The 19,353-nt window shown below is 49.5% G+C and overlaps 1 protein-coding gene across 2 annotated transcripts in view; it reads right to left on the bottom strand.

Moving 5' to 3' along the window:
- Nucleotides 1-18,782, bottom strand: part of PCSK6 (proprotein convertase subtilisin/kexin type 6) — a 193,076-nt gene extending 174,294 nt beyond the window's left edge. The window contains exon 1 of one of the 2 annotated variants that reach the window (XM_086711391.1): nucleotides 18,404-18,782. In XM_086711391.1, coding sequence (XP_086567517.1) covers nucleotides 18,404-18,682 — 279 coding nt within the window. In that variant the 5' untranslated portion in view covers nucleotides 18,683-18,782. The remainder of the gene's footprint in view (nucleotides 1-18,403) is intronic. The other variant, XM_086711393.1, reaches the window with a different exon arrangement.
- Between the last annotated feature and the right edge of the window lie 571 nt (nucleotides 18,783-19,353).

Below are 19,353 nucleotides of genomic sequence, written 5' to 3'. Positions count from 1 at the left end.
TCCTACTTTAAAAATAGACAGTGCTTTCCTAGTCTGTCTCCAATGCCTGACATTGAAAGGACGTGTTATTTCCCTCCCTTTTGGTATTAATAATCACCACGATGATAATATTATTAGCATTAATATGCACTGAGTGTCTGCTTCAGGCCTGGCGCTGTTCCAAGCATTTGATTGTTGGAGGTGCTGATAACTTCCATTTTGCAGTAGAAAGAGCTGAGGCACAGAGAAGTTCAGTTACTGGCACCTTCTTTCATGCCTTGATGCACTCAATTTTCATCTTGGAAGGTAGTTCTGTTGCTCTCTCTTTTGCATGTGTGTTTTTAAACTCCTTACTTTAAGGAATCCTCATTCATTCATCAATGCATTCATTTGAAAGTGCTTGTTTGAGTCCAGCCTTTTTTTTTCTCTCTCTCTCTTTTAAATAGGCTTTCTGCCCAGTGTGGAGCTTGAACTCCTGCCTTTCTAATGTAAGTGGCTATTTACTTAGCGTCTTGTCCCATTAATGTGTTATCACAGGAATCAAAAATCTCTCTTTATAGGCAGGAAGACACAGTACTGGCTGCCGGAACAAAGCAGGCAAATGATGTCTATTTACATATTTTATCATATTTAATACATTTTATTTTGCCAACTCTTCTTAACGCATATTAAGTATTTAATTAGTTTGATTTCCTTTTACAACAGTGACATTTTATTTATTTGTCTCTATAATGTAATTAGTATAATCTCTGTCTCTGTTTTCCCCTGGAGTCAGTGTAACACTTTCTCCTTTTCATTATGAAATATTTTATGTTTCCTTCCAAGTTCTCTCCTAACAAAGTCCTTATTTTAATTCACTTTCCCTGTACAGTGTGCTCGAAGACGATTTTATTTCAGAAAAATGTCTTATCTTCCTCTCGGTCCTAAGACTTTCTTATTTTGCCATTGTTCCCTATTTTAGCTTAACGTCCTTTTATTTCTATTATGTGTTACGTGTTCCAAGTTTTATATCCCCTGGCATTCATTTTAATAGAATTAGGAGAATCTATAAATAAAAGCAGCTTCTTAGAATAATGCTTTCATTCTTTTCCTCTCTCCCTACCCCCAACTTCTCACACATGCCCTAAATTTACCAGCAGACCAGGAGCTTCATCTCCCAGGCAGGATTTCTCCCACAGGAACTCTGATGGCCGTTGTCTCTGCTGCAGATGGTCTGGGACAGCCCCCAGGTGACACAGGGGTAAGACTCCAGCTTAGGACACCCACCCATGAGGACTCTGTACGGAATGGGTGCTATTCCTGCCCTCCCATTCGGCAACATAAGAGGGGCTGAAAATTCTACATAAAGTCAATAATTCAAATCCTGGAACTAGAAAACCACTGCCGAGCAAGAAGAGAAGATAATTAGCAGGCAAGCAACCCAGACTACCAGGGCCATGCCAGGGGTATCTGCTGCAGGCTTATCTTTCCTCTGCAGGAAGGTCCTTAAACTGCGGGACTCCACTCATTTACATTTGCTGGGCTGCTTCTCCCCAGGGCTGAATCTTTCTGTCCCTGGAAAACTAACAGCCTAGGGGTTCAGGGAGCCACAGTACTCCTTTCAGATGCTAGTGTGACCAAAACACCCCTTACAAAAGCATTTACTGCCCCCCCAAGTCAGAGTCTATGGGGATTTCTTGGATGGCATCATTTGCCCCATTATATCTCTAGGTTTTTAATCTTCACCTCCAAACACAAACTTATAAGTATGTCTCTAAGGACAGTGGATTTCTCCCAAATCTCTCCTATCTCCACCACTACCTTCAGAACCTTTTTCTTCTAACATTTTATTATGCAATTTTTCAAACATACAGCAGAGTTGAAAGAACTATACAGCAGACACCCACATACCCACCACCTTGATCCTTGATTCTACCATTAACATAATTACTGCAATTACTCTATCACATTTCTCTTCATCTATCCATGTCTCTCTAGCCATCTGTCCATCTGTCTTATTTCTGGTGCATTCCAAAGTAAATTGCAGGCAGTATCAATATACTCTCTCCCAAAATGCTTCAACATACACATCATTACAGAGAGTTCAATATTTGCTTATGGATTTCTCCCTTTGAAGTAAAGTTGACATATGATGAGATGAACAAATGTTCATTATATATTTGTTGAGTTTTGATAAATGTATATACCTATGTGATCCAGAGCCCTATCAGGAGACACAACATAGCCACCACCCCCAGAATGTTTCCCCATGTGCCTTCCCAGTCCATCACTCCTATAGATTAGTTTTTATTCTGCTACAAGTTGGTTTTACCTGTTCTAGAACTGCCTGTAAATGGAATCTGATAGCTTTTTGTGCAAGGCTTCTTTCACTCCATATTATGTCTATGAGTTTGTCCCTGCTGTTAGGCATTAACGATTGTTTGTTCTTCACTGCTGAGTAAAGAGGGCCCATTGTATGAGTACATCACATTTATTTACCCATTCTCCTACTGATGGACCTAAAGAACTTAAAAAATTATGATAAACACGGAACGCCTGGTGGCTCAGTTAAACATCTGACTCTTGATTTTGGCTCAGGTCATGATTTCATGATTTGCAGGATCGAGCCCCACGTCTGGCTCTGTGCTGTCAGCATGGAACCTGCTTGGGATTCTCTCTCCCTCTCTCTCTGCTCCTCCATGGCGCATGCTCTCTCTCTCTCAAAATAAATAAATAAATAAATATTTTAAAAAATTATGATAAACATGCTGAATGTTTCAGGGAACTTTGTAATCCTCTCTGGGGGAAAAAAACCAAACAGATGCAGCACTTCTGATTACAGAAAAACCAACAGGGCAATAGACAAACTGGGGACATGTTTGGGTCAATGCAAGTACTTGTTGGTTTGATTATCTAATCCAAGCACCATGACCTTCCAGGGAAGCCACAGCACTGGCTCCTCCTGGCCACAGGAAGGCCTGGTCATAGCAGTCAACCCTTTGTCTTCTGCTATGGAAGGCTCATGCAGAAATCAAACTGGGCTCAACACTAAGGAACCTCCCCAGAAGACCTCAGGACACAGGAACACCATTTGAAATGGACTGGGAAGGTTCAGCCAGATGTCTGTTCCTATCCAGCTGCATCTATCATCCTGTGATCTTTTAGCCTCATTTTTGTGCCCACAGTACATGCAGAAACACAGCCCTGCCTTGAGACTTGGGATTCAATTCCTGCAGCCTGACCACACAATTCAAATAAGATGTGGATGATGAGGGGAGAAAAGTGGCAGAAAGTGCACAAACATGTTTCCTCGGGCATGGGGGTTGGGGGGACTCTCTTGATGGCAGCAGCTGGTCACTGGGAGACCCCCCTGAGGAGGTCAGCATGCAGGAGCAACCGGGGAGGAGGCTGGGTGGCTGCCTGTCAGGAAGACGAGGCCAGGCTGGCACAGCTCTCAGCACAGACCAAGTACAAAGCACTGTAAGTGACTAGCTGCAGGAAAGGAACCAATTGTTGGAAAGAAAAACCAACTTTCAGTCACCCAAACCAATTGGCTTGAAGATAGGATTTTCTGTCATTTTATGCAGCCATTGAATTTCTGACATAAGGGAAAAACAGAACCCAGTCCAGTGCTCTTTGTGAGTGACTACCAAAATGGAAAGTAGAGGGGTTCTCCCAGTTAGGTTTTGGATAGGTACTTACTTAGAATAGGAATGCTGTTAAGATACAGCTCATCACACAGGGCGCCTTGGTGGCTCAGTCGGTTACGTGTCCAACTCTTGGTTTGGGCTCAGGTCATGAACTCACGGTTCATGAGGGTTCTGCACTGACAGTGCACAGCCTGTTTGGGATTCTCACTCTCCCTCTCTCTCTGCCCCTCCCAACTCACCCTCTCTGTCTCTCTCTCAAAAATAAACTTATAAAAACAAAACAAAAGACGTGGCTCATCATGATGTGGGGTGGTCAGTCCCGCCCCCCGACATGAGCCTTACAAAGATGGTCTTCTGGACTTTGCTAAGTCTCTACCTCTGGGGTTTTGTTTGGATTTGAAGACTATTTAGCGTGAGAAGGAATCAATTTGGTTTTACAACGTTCCCGGTGTGGTCAGATATCAGAGGAAGGTAGAAAACCACGGTCCTTATAAAAGCAAACCCCACCCCCACCTGGCCCTGCAAAAATAATCCTAGAAAGTCCTAACGAGTTCGTTTTGTACAAGAACACGAAACTCTGCGGGAACAGAAAACATTCATTCCCACAAATGGGCTTTTGCATCCTGTGCTCCAACGAAGGGTTGTGGGGGTCTTGAATTGGCAAAGCCGTGGTACATAAACTTGTTTAAGCCCCTGAAATCTTGTCCGTGGCTAATAGTGTCATATTCCTGCAAATGAGAAATTAAAAGACGTTTGTCAAAAGACTGTTAATGAGCTCAGTCATGAACAGTTACTTTGATAGCCGGCTAGAAAGGTTTCTTTTTCTTTTTACAGAAATTAGCTTTGTCAAGAGGAACACAAATAAGGGGTTTTTTGTTTGTTTGCTCAAGTCTAAGAAAACAGCGGAAGATCAAGATGTGTGTTAAACGGCACGCAATGGTGGCCAGAAGGGACTTATTTTTCCGTGTTAAAAGTCTGTCCTCTGACAGACACACCTAAATAAACTCCGGCTGGAACAAGGAGGCACAGATCCAGGTACGTGGGGTCTAACAACCGCGAAACCGCACGCCTCTGCTGTGACCCTCCTAGAGGACACGTGGAAGGCTAAAACTGGCGCCGAGGCACACATCGCTGGATGCGAAGCCAGCCCAACGCATCTTGCAACTAGGTATCTTGCGCAGCGCCAGGCTTCAAGCCAGCCCCCAGATGAATTCCTGTCTCCTCTACTGACATCAGGGTGTTTGCTGAGCTCTTGCTATGCCAAAAATGGTCTGTCTCCTTATTCATACTGTGCTGGTTACTGTTCCCTCTCTGCCTTGCCCCGTGCCCCTCCAACAACCCTACCTGGACCACACTTCCGGAGGGTCTGGCCAGTGGGCGGGGCCAGAAGGAGGCAGCCTCCTCTGCAGCTCCTCCTCCTCCCGCGCTCTGCTGACCTGAGTTCTCCCTGGGTCCCTTTAGCTCAAGGCCAGGAGCAGATCTCCCAGCACTGCTGGTCTTCAGATGCCTCAATACCTTTTGGTGGTTCCCTTATCCCCACTCACGCCTCTATAAATAGCCCCCATGAGAGTCTCTACCTGAGCCAACAGGGTGAGTTGTTTCCCAGTGGGATGCAGATTGATGCACTCACTCAGGATCCACCTGCAGAAACACCACTCCCACTTCTTGTTTCTCTCTCTCTGAAAATCCGGTGGGCCCTTCGAGGTCTGGGTCAAAGCCTTCCCTGAACTTCCCAGGTGAAAAGCAGCCCCACTCCCGTCTCTTATCCTAAAGCATCTGGCTTCCATTAATTTCACTATATTAATTTCAGTATTCCTCACTTATGTTCCCGTCTGCTGTAGGTAAGGACCCTGATTGTTCATCACCGAATTATACCCAGTGACGAGCCCAAAGCCTTGCAGACAGATGGGACCGCAGGTTTAACTTCAGAAAACAAGCAAGCAAACACACCCTGTGAACAGTGTTCAAAGAGAAGTGACAGATGGGAGAAATATCTGTAATATAGTTGCAAACAAGAGATTAATATCCACAATATAGAGACAGCACCTACAAATCATTAAGATAGAAGAAAAATAGCCCAATTGAAAAACGGGCAAAGAATGCAAATAAGCAATTCAGAGAATTAAAATGACTAATAACTTTATGAAAAGGCATTTCACTCTAAAAGTAATCAGAAAAAAAAAAAGCAAATTAAAACAACCACAAGATCTCATTTTCACCTGTAAGAACTGGCAAATACTGCGGCAACTGCTATCTCCACCCAAGGTTGGTGAGGGCCCATCAGACACTTCTGGGGGGTGTCAATTGGTACCACCTGCCCGGAGAGCCACCTGCCGATCCCTAGTACCATATAACATGCATATATACTTTGCCTTATCTTGACTCAAATCTTAACTCTGACATGTATATGCTGTGTATCCATGGCCAAGTTATTCAACCTCTCTGTGCCTTGGTTTCCTCCTGTAAAATGAGGATAATAATAACACCTACTTTACAGAGTTTCTAAGATTAAATGGGTCAATACCAGGAAAACACGTGGAAAATTACCTGGCATACGAGGGCCAGAGGGGTGTCTGTGATCATTATTATTATAACTACTGTTTTTGCAATTGTGTACAGTACAGAAATTCTCATACACATACACAGAGAGGCATCCATAAGGATGATAACCACAACGCTGTTTATAATACCAAAAAAAAAAAAATCAAAAACAAAACTGTAGGCAAATCAATGAACATTAGTATAGGTAAATGATGTAATAAAATGTCACATCCATAAAATAACTTAAAACCATTTCACATAACAGAGTAGATCTTTATGCACTAGAGTGGAAAGCTTTCCAGGATACATGGTTAGGCTTCAGAAAAGCAAGGTGCAGAAAAACATGTTTAGCATGATCCCATTTACATAAAAAAATAAAACCTTTTATGTGCACGTACGTTTCTGAAACAGACACTCATACGCTAAAGTGTGATGGTATCTAGGGGAAGAAGGAAATTGGAGATGGGAGAAGGGGGAAGAAGATTTTGGATTTTTGCTCGTTATACATCTGCACGGTTTGAAATCTTTACGATGGAAGAATATTTACATAATACAGATGTAACTTCATAAAATAAGAAAAAATATGCTCAATAAAATCTTTATGAGTTGAAGTGAACAAATGTCATCAAGTCCTGGACCCTCTGCAAGGCCGGTGACACAGGGGAGACACAGGGAACTGTGATGAGCCACTGTGACCAGGGGTGCAAGTCATGTCAGTGGGAGCGAGGCGGTGACGGAACCCCTTCCGCCTCCCTGCTCGGTGCTCACCTTCCAGACCAGACTCCCCAACGAGTCGCAAAGAATCCACTGACCTAAAATGTCAGGGGAAAGATTAAGTAAGTATGGGCCAGCCACTAAATGATACACTGAGGCAGCCCTTAAAAATTACACCATAGAGTAGTTCTAGGCTTAGGAGGTATGGGGTGCAAAACTGTACACTCTATTTGTATAAGACATGCACCCATGTGTGAGTGTGTGTGTGCATACATATATGCATATGTACATACTTATATATAAATACACGTATGCACATACTCACATGTACATGCATGAGTGTGCACACACACAAAGTTTTTTTTTTTTTTAATGTTTATTTATTTTGAGGCAGGAGAGAGGCAGAAAGAGAGGAAGAAAGAGAATCCCAAGCAGGTTCTAGGCGGTCAGATGCAGGGCTCCAATCCCACAAACTATGACTTCATGACCTGAGCTGAGATCAAGAGTAGGACACTCATTCGAATGAACCACCCAGGTGCCCCCACCTCCATACACAGTTTAAAAAAAAAAAAAAAAACAATGAAAAGGACACGGTCCAAGACATTAACGCTGATTATCTTTGGGTGGTAGGATTATAAATGATTTTTGGAGTTTTCTTTGTTCTTTTTCATGTGTTTCAAATATTCAATATACATGTGTGTATTCCTCTTACACCAAAAAATTTAAGTAATGACACAATTTTATAACTAGGCTGTCCCCTCATTAAGCCCCTTCTCTCCTCGTGGGGTTCCAACCTTCTTGTCAGAGATCTGGCTCCATGGTGTTCCACTCTCCTCCTGGGGTGGGAAACACACAGGTCCCTGGGAGCCTTGGCGGGGGGGGGGGGGGGGGAGCGATGTCCAAGGAAAGCTCCCTGCCCTTGGGACTCTTGGACTCCAAAGTCAAGGATGCTGCAGGCAGCCTTTACGCCTTCAAAGATAAACCTTGGAAGTGAAGCCCCAGGCCAAGACCTGATAAGAAGGGAGGGTTCTACAGTCATCCTCCTTCTGGATAGGACTACATAGTCACCTTCCTAAGTGTCCCTTCTTCCTCAAGCTTCCATCTGCCTGGACTGTACCCCTCTACCTTACCAGTTAGAGGACCCCAACTCAAGCTCCATGGCCAGTCCAGCTGCCGCCAGCTCTCTGCAACCTTTCCTAACATGGACCGTCTGTGAGTGAGGTCTGGAATCAAAGTGGTCCAAGTTGAAAGCCTTGCTCTGAAATTTACTAAGCTATAGTAAGTCACTCAAATACCCAGAGCCTCAGTTTGCTCATCTGTGTAACAGGGTCACTCCTAGGGTTCTTGGGTAATGATCAGAGCAGTGCTTCTTAATCAGTGGGGACAATAATGTCAGTGACTCAAATGCCCCCTCTAATGCAACACAGTCACCAGGTATGTCTGGGAGGTGGTGTGGGGGCAGTGAGTGGGACAAGGGCCTGAAGAAACAGAAATGAACAAAGATGAGGACAAGATGCTCTCACACAATGTCTGTGTGTGTGGTGGACGGCAGGGGTCTAGCTGAGGCCCTCTGTGGAGCTCTGAGAGCACAGTGCTCAGGCCTGCCAGGCAGCAGACAGGTCAGGAAACAGCACTTTCGCTAATTCTGAAGAGCAGTGTTGGCCAGGCAGAATATACAGGGAATGGGCACCGGGGCTAAAATAATAGCAACCAATAGCAGGTGCAAAAGAAAGATAAAGTATAGGGAAAGTTTCCAGAATGGCAAAGGGGTGGCTGGAAAACGGCAAAAGGGAAGGGCTCTGGGTTGAGGCCAGAACAAGAGAGAGGGATAGTTCGCTCCCCAAGAGCCAAAGGAGTGAGGCTTTGCTGCACAAGAGCATTGGCCAGGTTCAAAGCAGGGAAAGGACGGCATGAGGATTTTGGTCCTGAAGCACTGTCCAGTCAGCAGTGTGGGAACTGACCTGGAAGGGGGCAGGGAGAACAGCGAGGCAGTAACCCAGGTATTACCAGAGAGAGTGTGAGTGTCCCGGGAGCAGGCAGGGCTGCAAGGGAGAAGCCAGGAGGCAGAGTGGACAGGGCCGTGGCCAGTGGATGTGGACATGAGGGAAATCCAGAGCGAAGTCCCGGCTTCCAGCGTGGAGAACAGGGCATGAGACAGGGCTAGCAAAGGAACAGCTTTGCCTTCTCCTAGCCAGGGACAACTGCATGCAGGCCCTTACGTGGCAAGCGGGTGGCCCTGCCTGCCTCTCTGCCACCTCCCCAGACTGTGTCCACCCTGGAGAGTCTGACAAGGTCACCGGAGTAGACTCGGGCCCCCCATGGGCAAGAAGGAGGTGCTGGTTGAATGAACACAGGAGGTCATCTCTGAGAGCTATCCTCACAAGTTTTTGAAACAAAGGGGAGAGCCTCTGGAAATCAAGGACCCTTCCAGAAACCCGCCTGCCAAAACTGGGCGCAGACTGATCCACCCCTGTGGCAAATGCAGTCTGGCTCATCATCCAGAGCTTCAAGAGTCTGATCCATTGGGCTGTTTCTTCCCACTGAGAAGTTGGATTCACCCAACAAGGACTCCGGAAATGACTGGATGTCAGCCAGTGACAGGAGTGTAAAGGCCCCAAGGAGGGGTAGGAAGCTGAAGCCGATGGCCACTTTCTGACCCCGATTCCTCAAGCAGGTCATATGCGGCAGGGCGGCAACACAAGTCGGGCCAGAGGCTGTGGGGCCCCGCGGAGCATCGCTGCTTTGCACCCAAGCAACCAAGGGGGAGACAATGAGACTGTTTCTTCCTCTCAGCGGTGCCACTGTCCTGACACTAAGGGCATTGATGGGCTGGTTACCATGGGAACCTGAGCTGCCGATCCCATCCCATGGAGCATGAGGCTCCCTTCCAACAGTTGATGGCTATTCATCCCTGTTCTCCGCAGCACTGGACAGAGTGCCTTGTGCCTCCCACCGGGTCTCCAAAATCCTCCAACAGTACAGGCTCAAGGACATCAGGAAGAGGTGGGATTTGATGGGATGAGAGGGCCCATAGGGTCTGAAGCACCATGGTGGTCTCCAGGGCGGGGCACTGCTGGCCCTTGCGCCCTGTGTAGCTGACCTCACCTAGCAGCAAACTAGGGCATCATGGGGTCATCCCCATGCAGGAACACAGGCACAAGCCCGGGAGGGGCCCGTCTGCCAGGTGACTCCAAAAAACAAGGGATTAAAATTCAAAAAGTAGGGGTGGAGACGGTTCAGCCAACAGATATGGAGATGTACGAGTGTCACCTGCTCCTTCACAAATGCTCACATCCTCCCCCCTAACCAAGAGGTTCTGGTCAGGCAGAGGCTACATCTCTTGCCTCTGAGGGCCCAGCACCAGTGAGAGCACACAGCAAACACAGAATAAGTGAGGGCATGTCCTCTGGCCACCCTGGAGTGGCCCCTCCACGATCAGAGAAATGGCAGGATTGGAACCGATCTTCAAGAGCAGCCAGAGGACCAACTACGGATTGACTTACCCAGGAAGCCCAGAGCCTGGTGGCAGAAATGAACAAGCCAATAGGCAACGTCGGGGTGATGGGGGCTGGGGAGCCTAGGAGGGCTGGGGAAATCAGGGCAGGCCTGCAGGTGTCTGGGAAGGACAAGAGGCTAGCCAGGGGGTGGGAAGGGCATCCCAGGAAGAAAGAATAGCATAAGGGAACCTGAAGGGAAGCAAGAGCGTGAAGTGGTTCAGGAGAGTTGGGGCCAGGGCAGAAGGAGGCCCGGTAGCAGGATGGACAGGTGAGAGGTGATAGAGGCCCCCCGGCCTATGCTGGGCAACAGCAGCAGGAAAGCAGGGGGACCTGAGAGCCATCCAGGAGACCCACGAGACAGGCTGAGTTACAAACCAGACGGGAGGCATGGAAGGAGGGGGAGGCGGCGGTGACTTCCGGTCCTCGAGCTCAGGCACCGGGTTTGCCAATCCTTTCTGGGGACAGGGACCACACAGAGAGGAGAAGGTTTACAGTGAGGGATGATTCCTCCGTTCATAGTGTGCAGAGTTTGAGCAACTGAGTGTAGCATCCATCCTCAAAGGACCAAAAAGGATTGGAGCATACTTTTCCCTCCCAAATGGAGAGATGTAAGTTTCAATACCGATGACAAGGAGCCAGCACCAAGTGTTCTGGATGGAACAGTGCTGACATGCAGCACTGTGTGTGCGTGTGCATGTGAGCCAGGTGGAAAGAAGGAGAAACAGTGGCCAGTGGGGTCCACATAGGCTCTTTGTCAATGGCAGCAGTGAGCTGATGGCTTTCTGGCCCGATGGCTTACCTGTATCTGAGAAACAGGTCCAAGGTCAGTCAGCCAAAGGTGATGACAGTGGAAGGCAGGTCAGAGTGTATGGGTTTAGACCCTGGCCTGTCAGTCACCAGTTTGTGACCTGCACAAGTCAGAACTGAACTGGGCCTGAGCGCTCCTCATGATTAAACAGGCTTGGTGACACCTCTCTGCAGGGGTGGCACGAGGGCTCCATGAGTGGGAGCACCTGCAGAAGAGACATTCATTGGCTAGACACAAGCACGTGCCAGGGCTTCTGCTCAATGCCAAGGCCAAGCCACAATCCAAAGGCCAGAAGGGAGAGAGGCAGCCCTCCACTGCAGGGCCCTGGAAGGAGAGGGAGATGCATCAGCCCCCTTGGCCCGGGCTGTGGAGGCTCAGAGGAACTGCAACTTAGAGGCAAAAATCTGTGCAAAGGCTCAAGACCCAAAAGGCCCCAGGGTGTTCTGCAGTGTGTGAACGGTCCTGCAGGGCCCTGGGGTCACCCAAAGCCCAAGGCCAGGCAGAGGCCGCAGACAGGTGCTTCGGGCTCTCCACCCCGTCCACAGCTCTGTTGCTCACTTGTGCTGTTGGTTTCTGCCTCGAGAGACCCAAACTCTTCCAGGGGACCGTTCGGCTGAGCATCCACTCTGGCCTGATTCAGAGTCTCCTCCTGGCCACCTGGCTCCACGCACAGCCACTCAGCTTCAGTCATCTCTCTCCACCACAGTTCCCGTGACTTATGAGGGCAGTCTATTCAAATAAAACCCTGTCCACTTAACACTGTTACCATCTGAAGAAAGATGTCAAACGGAGGGTATGATACCATATGATACCACGAGCTTCACAATCCCAATCTTATCTCTCTCTCCACCCTCACCCCACCACATCACACCCAGAACCTCTCCATTTCTACTCCCAGGCCAGCCTGCATGCATGGCTCTTGGCTCAGAGTATTAACACAAGACAGCCTCAGACTGAAAATCAAAACCAGATAACTAGGTCACAGGTGACTGCTATTCTGGGCCTCCCCTTGTCCCCCTCAAGCCCCCAACACTCTGCTCGGACTCGGAACAAATGCTGGCCCATTATTCTAACACCTGGCTAAAGCCTCAGCTTTTTTTTTTTGATTGTAAGAACAAGCTGTCTGCAGCATGACAATTTTCCTCTGCTGACAAGTGAATTAAGCAGACCCACCTGAAATTCTGGGCCAGGTATGTCCCGCGCTGTAGCTATTTTAAGCAAAACTATTTAAGGCAAGTTCAAAATCATTTAAGGCTCTTAGATCTTTTAGGGGCCCTGGCAGCCAGCCTGCCTTTTTATGTTCAGACTCAGAACCAACAAATTAGCTCAATACCTCAGGCAAAGCAAAAAATGCAAGGGAAAGTATGGTATCAAAGCACCACCTTTAAGATAAATATCACTTCCAAAAGCTGCAGGTGCTGAAATGTTGTGATTTGGTTGGTGAGAATATCTTGTTGCCATCCCTTTCACATGCACAACCAGTCTTTTCCTGGAGTCATTGGGGTCAAAGGTTACAATGTATATAGGTTAGAGTGAGGGCCATGTGGGCCACCAAATGGTTTGAAAGACAAAGAAGCAGAGGAGGGGAACCTGGGTGGCTCAGTCAGTTAAGCATCCGACTTCGGCTTAGGTCATGACCTCATGGTTCATGAGTTCAAGCCCAACTGACAGCTCAGAGCCTGGACCTTGCTTCGGATTCTGGGTCTCCCTCTGCCCCTTCCCAGCTCATGCTTTGACTCTGTCTCTCAAAAAAACGAATAAACATTACAAAATTAAAAAAATAAAGAAACAGAGGGGGTAGAAGAGAGAGGGTGATGGCTGAGAGCAGGGTTCTAGGGCTCTGGGTCTGGCTCTGCCCAAATAGCCTGGTGATCTGAGCTAGGCATTCTGGTTCTCTAGGTCACCAATTGCTTGACAAGCAGACTGGCCCAGCTCAGGAGGCCTAAATAGGGGCTTCTTCCTCCACCTGTGTGTCCACAGACAGTCTTCAGACAATCCAGGAACACCACGATGTGTGCATGTGAGGTGCATTTTTCTTTTCTTCCCCCCCCTTTAACATTTCATGTGTATTGACATATATGTGTGTACGTGTGTGTGCGTAAGTGTATATATGTACGTGCATGTATACGTGCATGTCTGCACCCACGTGTACACATCACCATATATAAATTTTGATACAAAGAAAAGCACAAAAGCCCAAATTTGTGTTATATATACACACATGTATGCCCCTATATCTGTATATTATGAATTATAACACTGCAGATAAAGTTTGACATTCCTCTCTCAGTTTCTCCCCCCTCCCTCCCTTCTACTATTAACCTGAACTTGATGTGGATGCTTCCTACAAGTGTATGCATTCACAAATAATACAGAATTACTTAGTGTGTTTTTTAAAGTTTACATAAATACTACTACACTGTGCACTGGCAATGTGCCTTTTCACATGTAGAGATTTATCTCTGTAGATACTTATCTGATTAATTCCTTTCTTATCTTTTTTTTCTTTGAGAGAGAGTGTGTGTGTGAGTGGGGGAGAGGGGCAGAGGGAAAGGGAGAGAGAAGAGAAAGAAAGAGAGAGAGAGAGAATCCTGAGCAAGCTCCATACTCAGCGTGAAGCCCAACTCGGGGCTTGGTCCCACAACCCTGCGTTCATGACCTGAGCCAAAATCAAGGGTCAGACGCTAGGCCAACTGAGGCACCCAGGTGTCCCTGGTTAGTTCCTTTCTAGCTATTGTATAATATTCCATCATGTGACCATTTTGATTTATTTCTCCATTCTCCTACTGACGGATATTTAGGACGTGTTTCCTTTCATTTAAAAAATGTTTCTGTGACCTTCCTCTGCAAGGCTCCTTGCGCACTTACGTAAGGTCTTCTCTCCAGTAGAAGCCTAGATATGAACGTGCTGATGCAATTCTACCTCATTGTCAAGGGCCAAATTGCTCTCCATAGTAGTTATAGCGATTTCCACTTCGACCAGCAGCCTCGGGAAGTTCCGTGGCTCCACATCCTTGTCAACACTTGATACTAACACTTTTCCACATCGGTCGATCTGACGGTGTGAAGTGCTATGTTGTCACTGCTTCGTGTTGCACTGTCCTCATAACTCCCAGGAGGCCCAGCAGCTTTCCTCGTGTTCATTGGCCGTTTGGGCTTCCTCTTCATTGAATTCCCTATTCATACATTTCTCCATTTTTCTATGTGGCATTTATCTGTTACTTATTGATTTATATCTTTTTAAATAATCTTGGCACCAACCTGTGTGCTATATGTTGTAAATATGTTTTCTAGTCTACTATGTGCTTTTAAACTCTGTTGTGATGTGTTTGTTACACAGAACTTTTCATGGATCAATCTCTTCCTTTATTTGTTCTTTTTCTGTCTTAAGAAATCCTTTCCTGGGGCGCCTGGGTGGCTCAGTTGGTTGGGCGTCCAACTTCGGCTCAGGTCATGATCTCGCAGTCTGTGAGTTCGAGCCCCGCGTCGGGCTCTGTGCTGACAGCTCAGAGCCTGGAGCCTGTTTCAGATTCTGTGTCTCCCTCTCTCTCTGACCTTCCCCCATTCATGCTCTGTCTCTCTCTGTCTCAAAAAAATGAATAAATGTTAAAAAAAATAAAAAAAAAAAGAAATCCTTTCCTGTCCTAATGTCATAAAAGTATTCCACTCTGTTTATTTCTAGCTGGAATTTACTATTGTGTAGTGCAAGGTGAGGTAAGGATCTGAAGCGCCATTGACTGAAATGCCCACCCTTCCCCACCCATTTGTAACTCTTCCACTTGCACATACATGTTCCCATATGTGCCCGGGTTTGAGTTGATCCCATTGATGGATGGGACCATCCCTGGGCCAATGTCAAACCATCCTTATGGGAAGTTCCGCTCCCTGGCACAGCACACTCCCCTCCTTTTTCTCCCTTCTCAGAGTCGTCTCAGGGATTCTGGGAACTTACTCTTCCATGTGAATTTTAGCATTCAGTTGTATGACTTCATATCCCATATAAAACCCTGTTGGCACTTCAACTAAATTACACTGAATTTATAGATTAATCAGGGGAGGGGGCATGTGATAATCAGTCCTCCCATCCATGAACATGGCTCATCCCTTCATTATTCAGACCTTTCTTTCAAAACATCTTTCCAATATTTTATAATTTTCTGCCTGTAAGTTTCACATTTTTTCAAAAATTTATTCCTAGGTTTCTAACAGCTTTTATGCTACAGTGTTTTATCATTTCTTTTATCTTCTGAGATGTTGCTGTTGGATAGGTAGCTACCGGTGACGAAGCACCCTGTTCAATTCTATAACTAATTCTAACAGTCTCTAGATTCTCTTGGATTATCCACGTAGTTACTTATACCACCTGTCAATAATGACATTTGACTCTTCCAAATCTTTCTTTCTTCCTTCTTTTCTTTCTTTCTTTTCTTTCTTTCTTTCTTTCTTTCTTTCTTTCTTTCTTTCTTTCTTTCTTTCTTTCTTTCAACATTGTGGTGCATTATCTGGGACGGAAGGGTAAAAAAAGAGGCTAGTTTGGTTCCTGCTGATGCATATTTTTCAATGGAGAAGATCCAGAGCCTTTATCAGTCTGAAAGGCATCCATCTCTCTCATTCTCTCTCTCTCTCTCTATTACTTTTGCACCACTTAAAATACATGGAATCAGGTTATCAGTTGCATAAAAGAGAGTAAAACAATCAAGCCAGGAGTTAGAGCATCACAAAGACCCATGAGCACAGCAGGGCTGTGAGTCAGGGCAGGTAGGAGGCATAACACTAGTTGCCCATTAAGGGTTTGGGGAAAGGGTCTCACACAAAGGACACAGACCAGAGAATGCAGCAGGAGACAAAGAGCAGGGAGCAAAGTTATCAGAGGTGACACACACTGTGTGGACCCAAACGGCTTCCATCCCTTGTTTTCCCTCAGTTTACTTATCCATAAATCAAACCTAATAATATCTACATCTTATTTATGAGTCACGAATTCTCCCGGCTGAAAAAGGCAAATAAGGTTTTTAAAAGAGTTCTTAGTGAATAGGTAGAGGTTGGAATGCTCCAGGCCTTTTCCACATTAGCAGTTCACTTGGGGGAGGGAGGGAGAAAAGCTGGTTTTGGAATAAAGAGTAATAGGCTGTCCTTGAGTAAACACACACACACACACACACACACACACACACACACACAGCCTCTGAGACTGCTCGGATCCCCAACCAACTAATCCCTCCGTTTGCGAATGACACCCTGACTCCCTAGCTGGGCGAAGGCACCACGGCAGTCTACCCTGGCTGCATTGGACAGAACTGGAGGGTCCTTGAGAGACTCCCCAGAAGGTCCCAGGTCGGGGCAGGTAGGTACCTGGAGGAACCTCCCCCATGGGTAAAATGACAACAGCACACTGCGTATGAGACTCAGCTCAGTGAGTCTGACAGAAGTTGTTTCAAAGCCCTGGCATTTTTTATTGTGGGGGACAGGAACTGTGAGGGGGAGGCACTGTGTGTGCCTCTCATTGCCATGTCCAGGAGCTTCACGGCTCAACGTCAGTTCCCCTCTGCTCCTTTAATTATAGGAGCCAGAAACCCAGGCACTTTGTAATTTACCGTGCAGTTTGAGAGTCACTTTGAGCTGAAGACAAATTGCCAGGCCACCTGGGCAGAGCAGCGAAGTGTAGCAGGAGCCGGGGGGCCCTAGCAACCAACGGGGATGGCGCCCCGAGGAACACCTTCTTCAGGCTGGACCATCAGCTGGGGAGATTTAGGAACCACAAGTAGAAATGAAGCCAGTGCTACCCAAAGGCAACATCTTCCATCACAGGGTGTTTGAAGAGACCTGAGCAAACTGTATAAAAGATACACAAAAAGATACGGTGGCATTTTTTCAGACACACTCTGATCTGCCGCCTGAAGTACAGAGCAAGCCGCAGAAATTGACTTTTCCGGAAGGCCACACATCTCACATTAGCAGCTTCTGTGCGGGACTTAGGATGCAGAAGAAATGTCATTTACATTGGGGCCACACCACACTTTGCTGGCTTCTGTCACGGATAATGATGAAACTAAATTTAACACCGCCTGGCACTAGGGTTTGAGTTATGAGCTGGCGCTTCCCTGTCGCTTCGCTTCATCCCTCTAAGTGTGGAGTTTGTAGGAGATTTGTTAACTGCACGGAGAGGTCCCCTGGTGGGACCGCACACTTCAGTCTGTTGCCCCTCCACGGGCCACAAATCAATCCCTTGCCCGCTGCCATTCTGTAGGGTTGGCGAAGGGGGGGGGGGAGGGACCTGCCTCAGCCTCCTTTGGGGTTATGCCACCTTCGTGCCCAGGGCTTGTCCTCTCTTGCTAATTGACAGTAATAGCGATGACCCAGGCCGTGGGAGGGCTCTGGGCTCACTGACCAGGGTTAGGGCCCGGCCTGGGGTTTTGCTGCCGGACAACACTGATCTTCCCAACAAATGCAGCCAGTACAAACTGCCACCGTCCCTACAGTTGAAGATGGGATGGGAAAGTGACTCGCCTAAGGTCATACAGCTAGTGTGGAGAGCAGCCCTGAGAACAGCGACAGAAGCTCAGAATCAAAGCCAACTCCCCGGTGCCGGTGCCGGAAGGGGTCTTAAACGCAGGACCGCTGCCTCCAGCCCACCGCGCGGGTGCAGGGTCCTGAGCTGCCTGCAAAGCCTCTCACGGCTGCTTCCAGGCTCCGGGCCGCCCTCCCTCCTGGAGCCGCGGACACCGAGTCAGCACGGGTCCCCGAGCCTCTGGGCCACGCGCGTGTCACCAGCGAGCCGCGGGGCCGCCCCGGCGCGCTCAGGGTCCTGAGCCCCGCGCCGCCCCCCGTCGAGGACAGCGGGTCCGGTGTGGCGGAGCGGGGATCCGAGGCCAGGGAGAGCTTGGTGGGCACTGAGGACAGCGCCCGCGGGCAGAGCGCGGCGCCCGAGACCGGCTCCCTCTCCCGCCCCGCCGGGCAGGTGCCCGCGCCGGGCCGCCGGGCCGGCGGAACTGCCCGCGGCGCTCCAGGCCCGAGTGGGCGCTCTGGGGCCACCCGATGGGTCCCGCCGAGCGTCCCGCGTCCCCAGTCGACTCCCCGCCGGGCGCCGGGGCCGCCCCCCGACCGCGAGGGCCGAGCCGATCCGGACCCCTGCCCGCGCGCGGCCGCCGCGCCGCGGGCCGGAAGGAGGCGCCCCCTCGCGCCGTGCCCACCGGCGGCCGGGAAAGTTTTGGGCGCGCGGGGCCGGCCGCACTCACCTGGCCCAAGTTGAGGTAGCCGTGCGCCGCGGCCACGCGGTCCGCCGCGGCCGGGCCGCCCAGCACTTGCACTGCCCAGTGGTTGGTGTAGACGGGGCGCGGCGGCGGCGGCGGCGCGGAGCAGGCGGCGGGCAGCGCGAGCAGCAGCAGCCAGCGCCAGGGGCGCGGCGCGAGCGGCCGGAGCCCGGGCCCGCCGGCGCCCCCCGCGTCCACGGCGTCCACGGCGGCGGCCCGGGGAGGCGGCCGGGGCCCGGGCGCAGGCGGCGCGCGCGGAGGCATGGCAGCGGCAGGCTCGCGCGGCGCCCGAGCGGCGAGTGCGCCGGGGGGTGGGGTGCCGCCTTTTAAAGCCGCTCCGCGCCGGGGAAGCGCCGCCGCCGCCGCTGCGGGCGGGAGCGAGGGAGGAGGAGGCGGCCGCGGCGCGTTCCCGCCCGCGCGGCCCGGTGGCGCCCCTGGGCCCGCGCTCCAGCGGCCCGCACCAGGACCAGCGCGAGCCGGGGGGTGGGGGGAGGGGGGCACCAGGCGGTGCGGGCGGGCGGCGGGGGAGGCCCGAGACGCCCCCCACCGGGGAACTTCTCGCAGACTTTTAGGGCTCTCGGGACACAGGCCCAGGGCGGCCCCGAGCGGCGGCCCTGTCCGCCCCCCGCACGTTCTACCAGGAGCCCCGAGAGGCTCCCCACCCCCCGCCCCCGCCTGGGGCAGCTCAGGTGAGTCCAGACCGGGGAGCTCAGGCCCGAGCCCTCCCACCCGTCGGGCAGCCTGGAGGCCTCACCCACCGGGTCGAGTTTAATCTCATTGAAGGGTGGCCTTGCTCATCTCAGTGTGAGATGGTGGGTTTGCAAGGGCTCTGGGTTCTAAAGGAAAGAAGCCCCAAGGAAAGACAGGGTCGTGGCCCGGTGGAGAACGAGGCCTGATTGGAGAGGCACGTTAAGTGGGGCCAAGACGGCTGACAG

The sequence above is a fragment of the Puma concolor genome, chromosome B3 (assembly GCF_028749965.1).
Source record: "Puma concolor isolate L17-30 chromosome B3, mPumCon1.1.hap2, whole genome shotgun sequence".
Classification (NCBI taxonomy): domain Eukaryota; kingdom Metazoa; phylum Chordata; class Mammalia; order Carnivora; family Felidae; genus Puma; species Puma concolor.
Note: the sequence above shows the minus strand (reverse complement) of the source record. Positions and strands in the feature narration are given on the sequence as shown.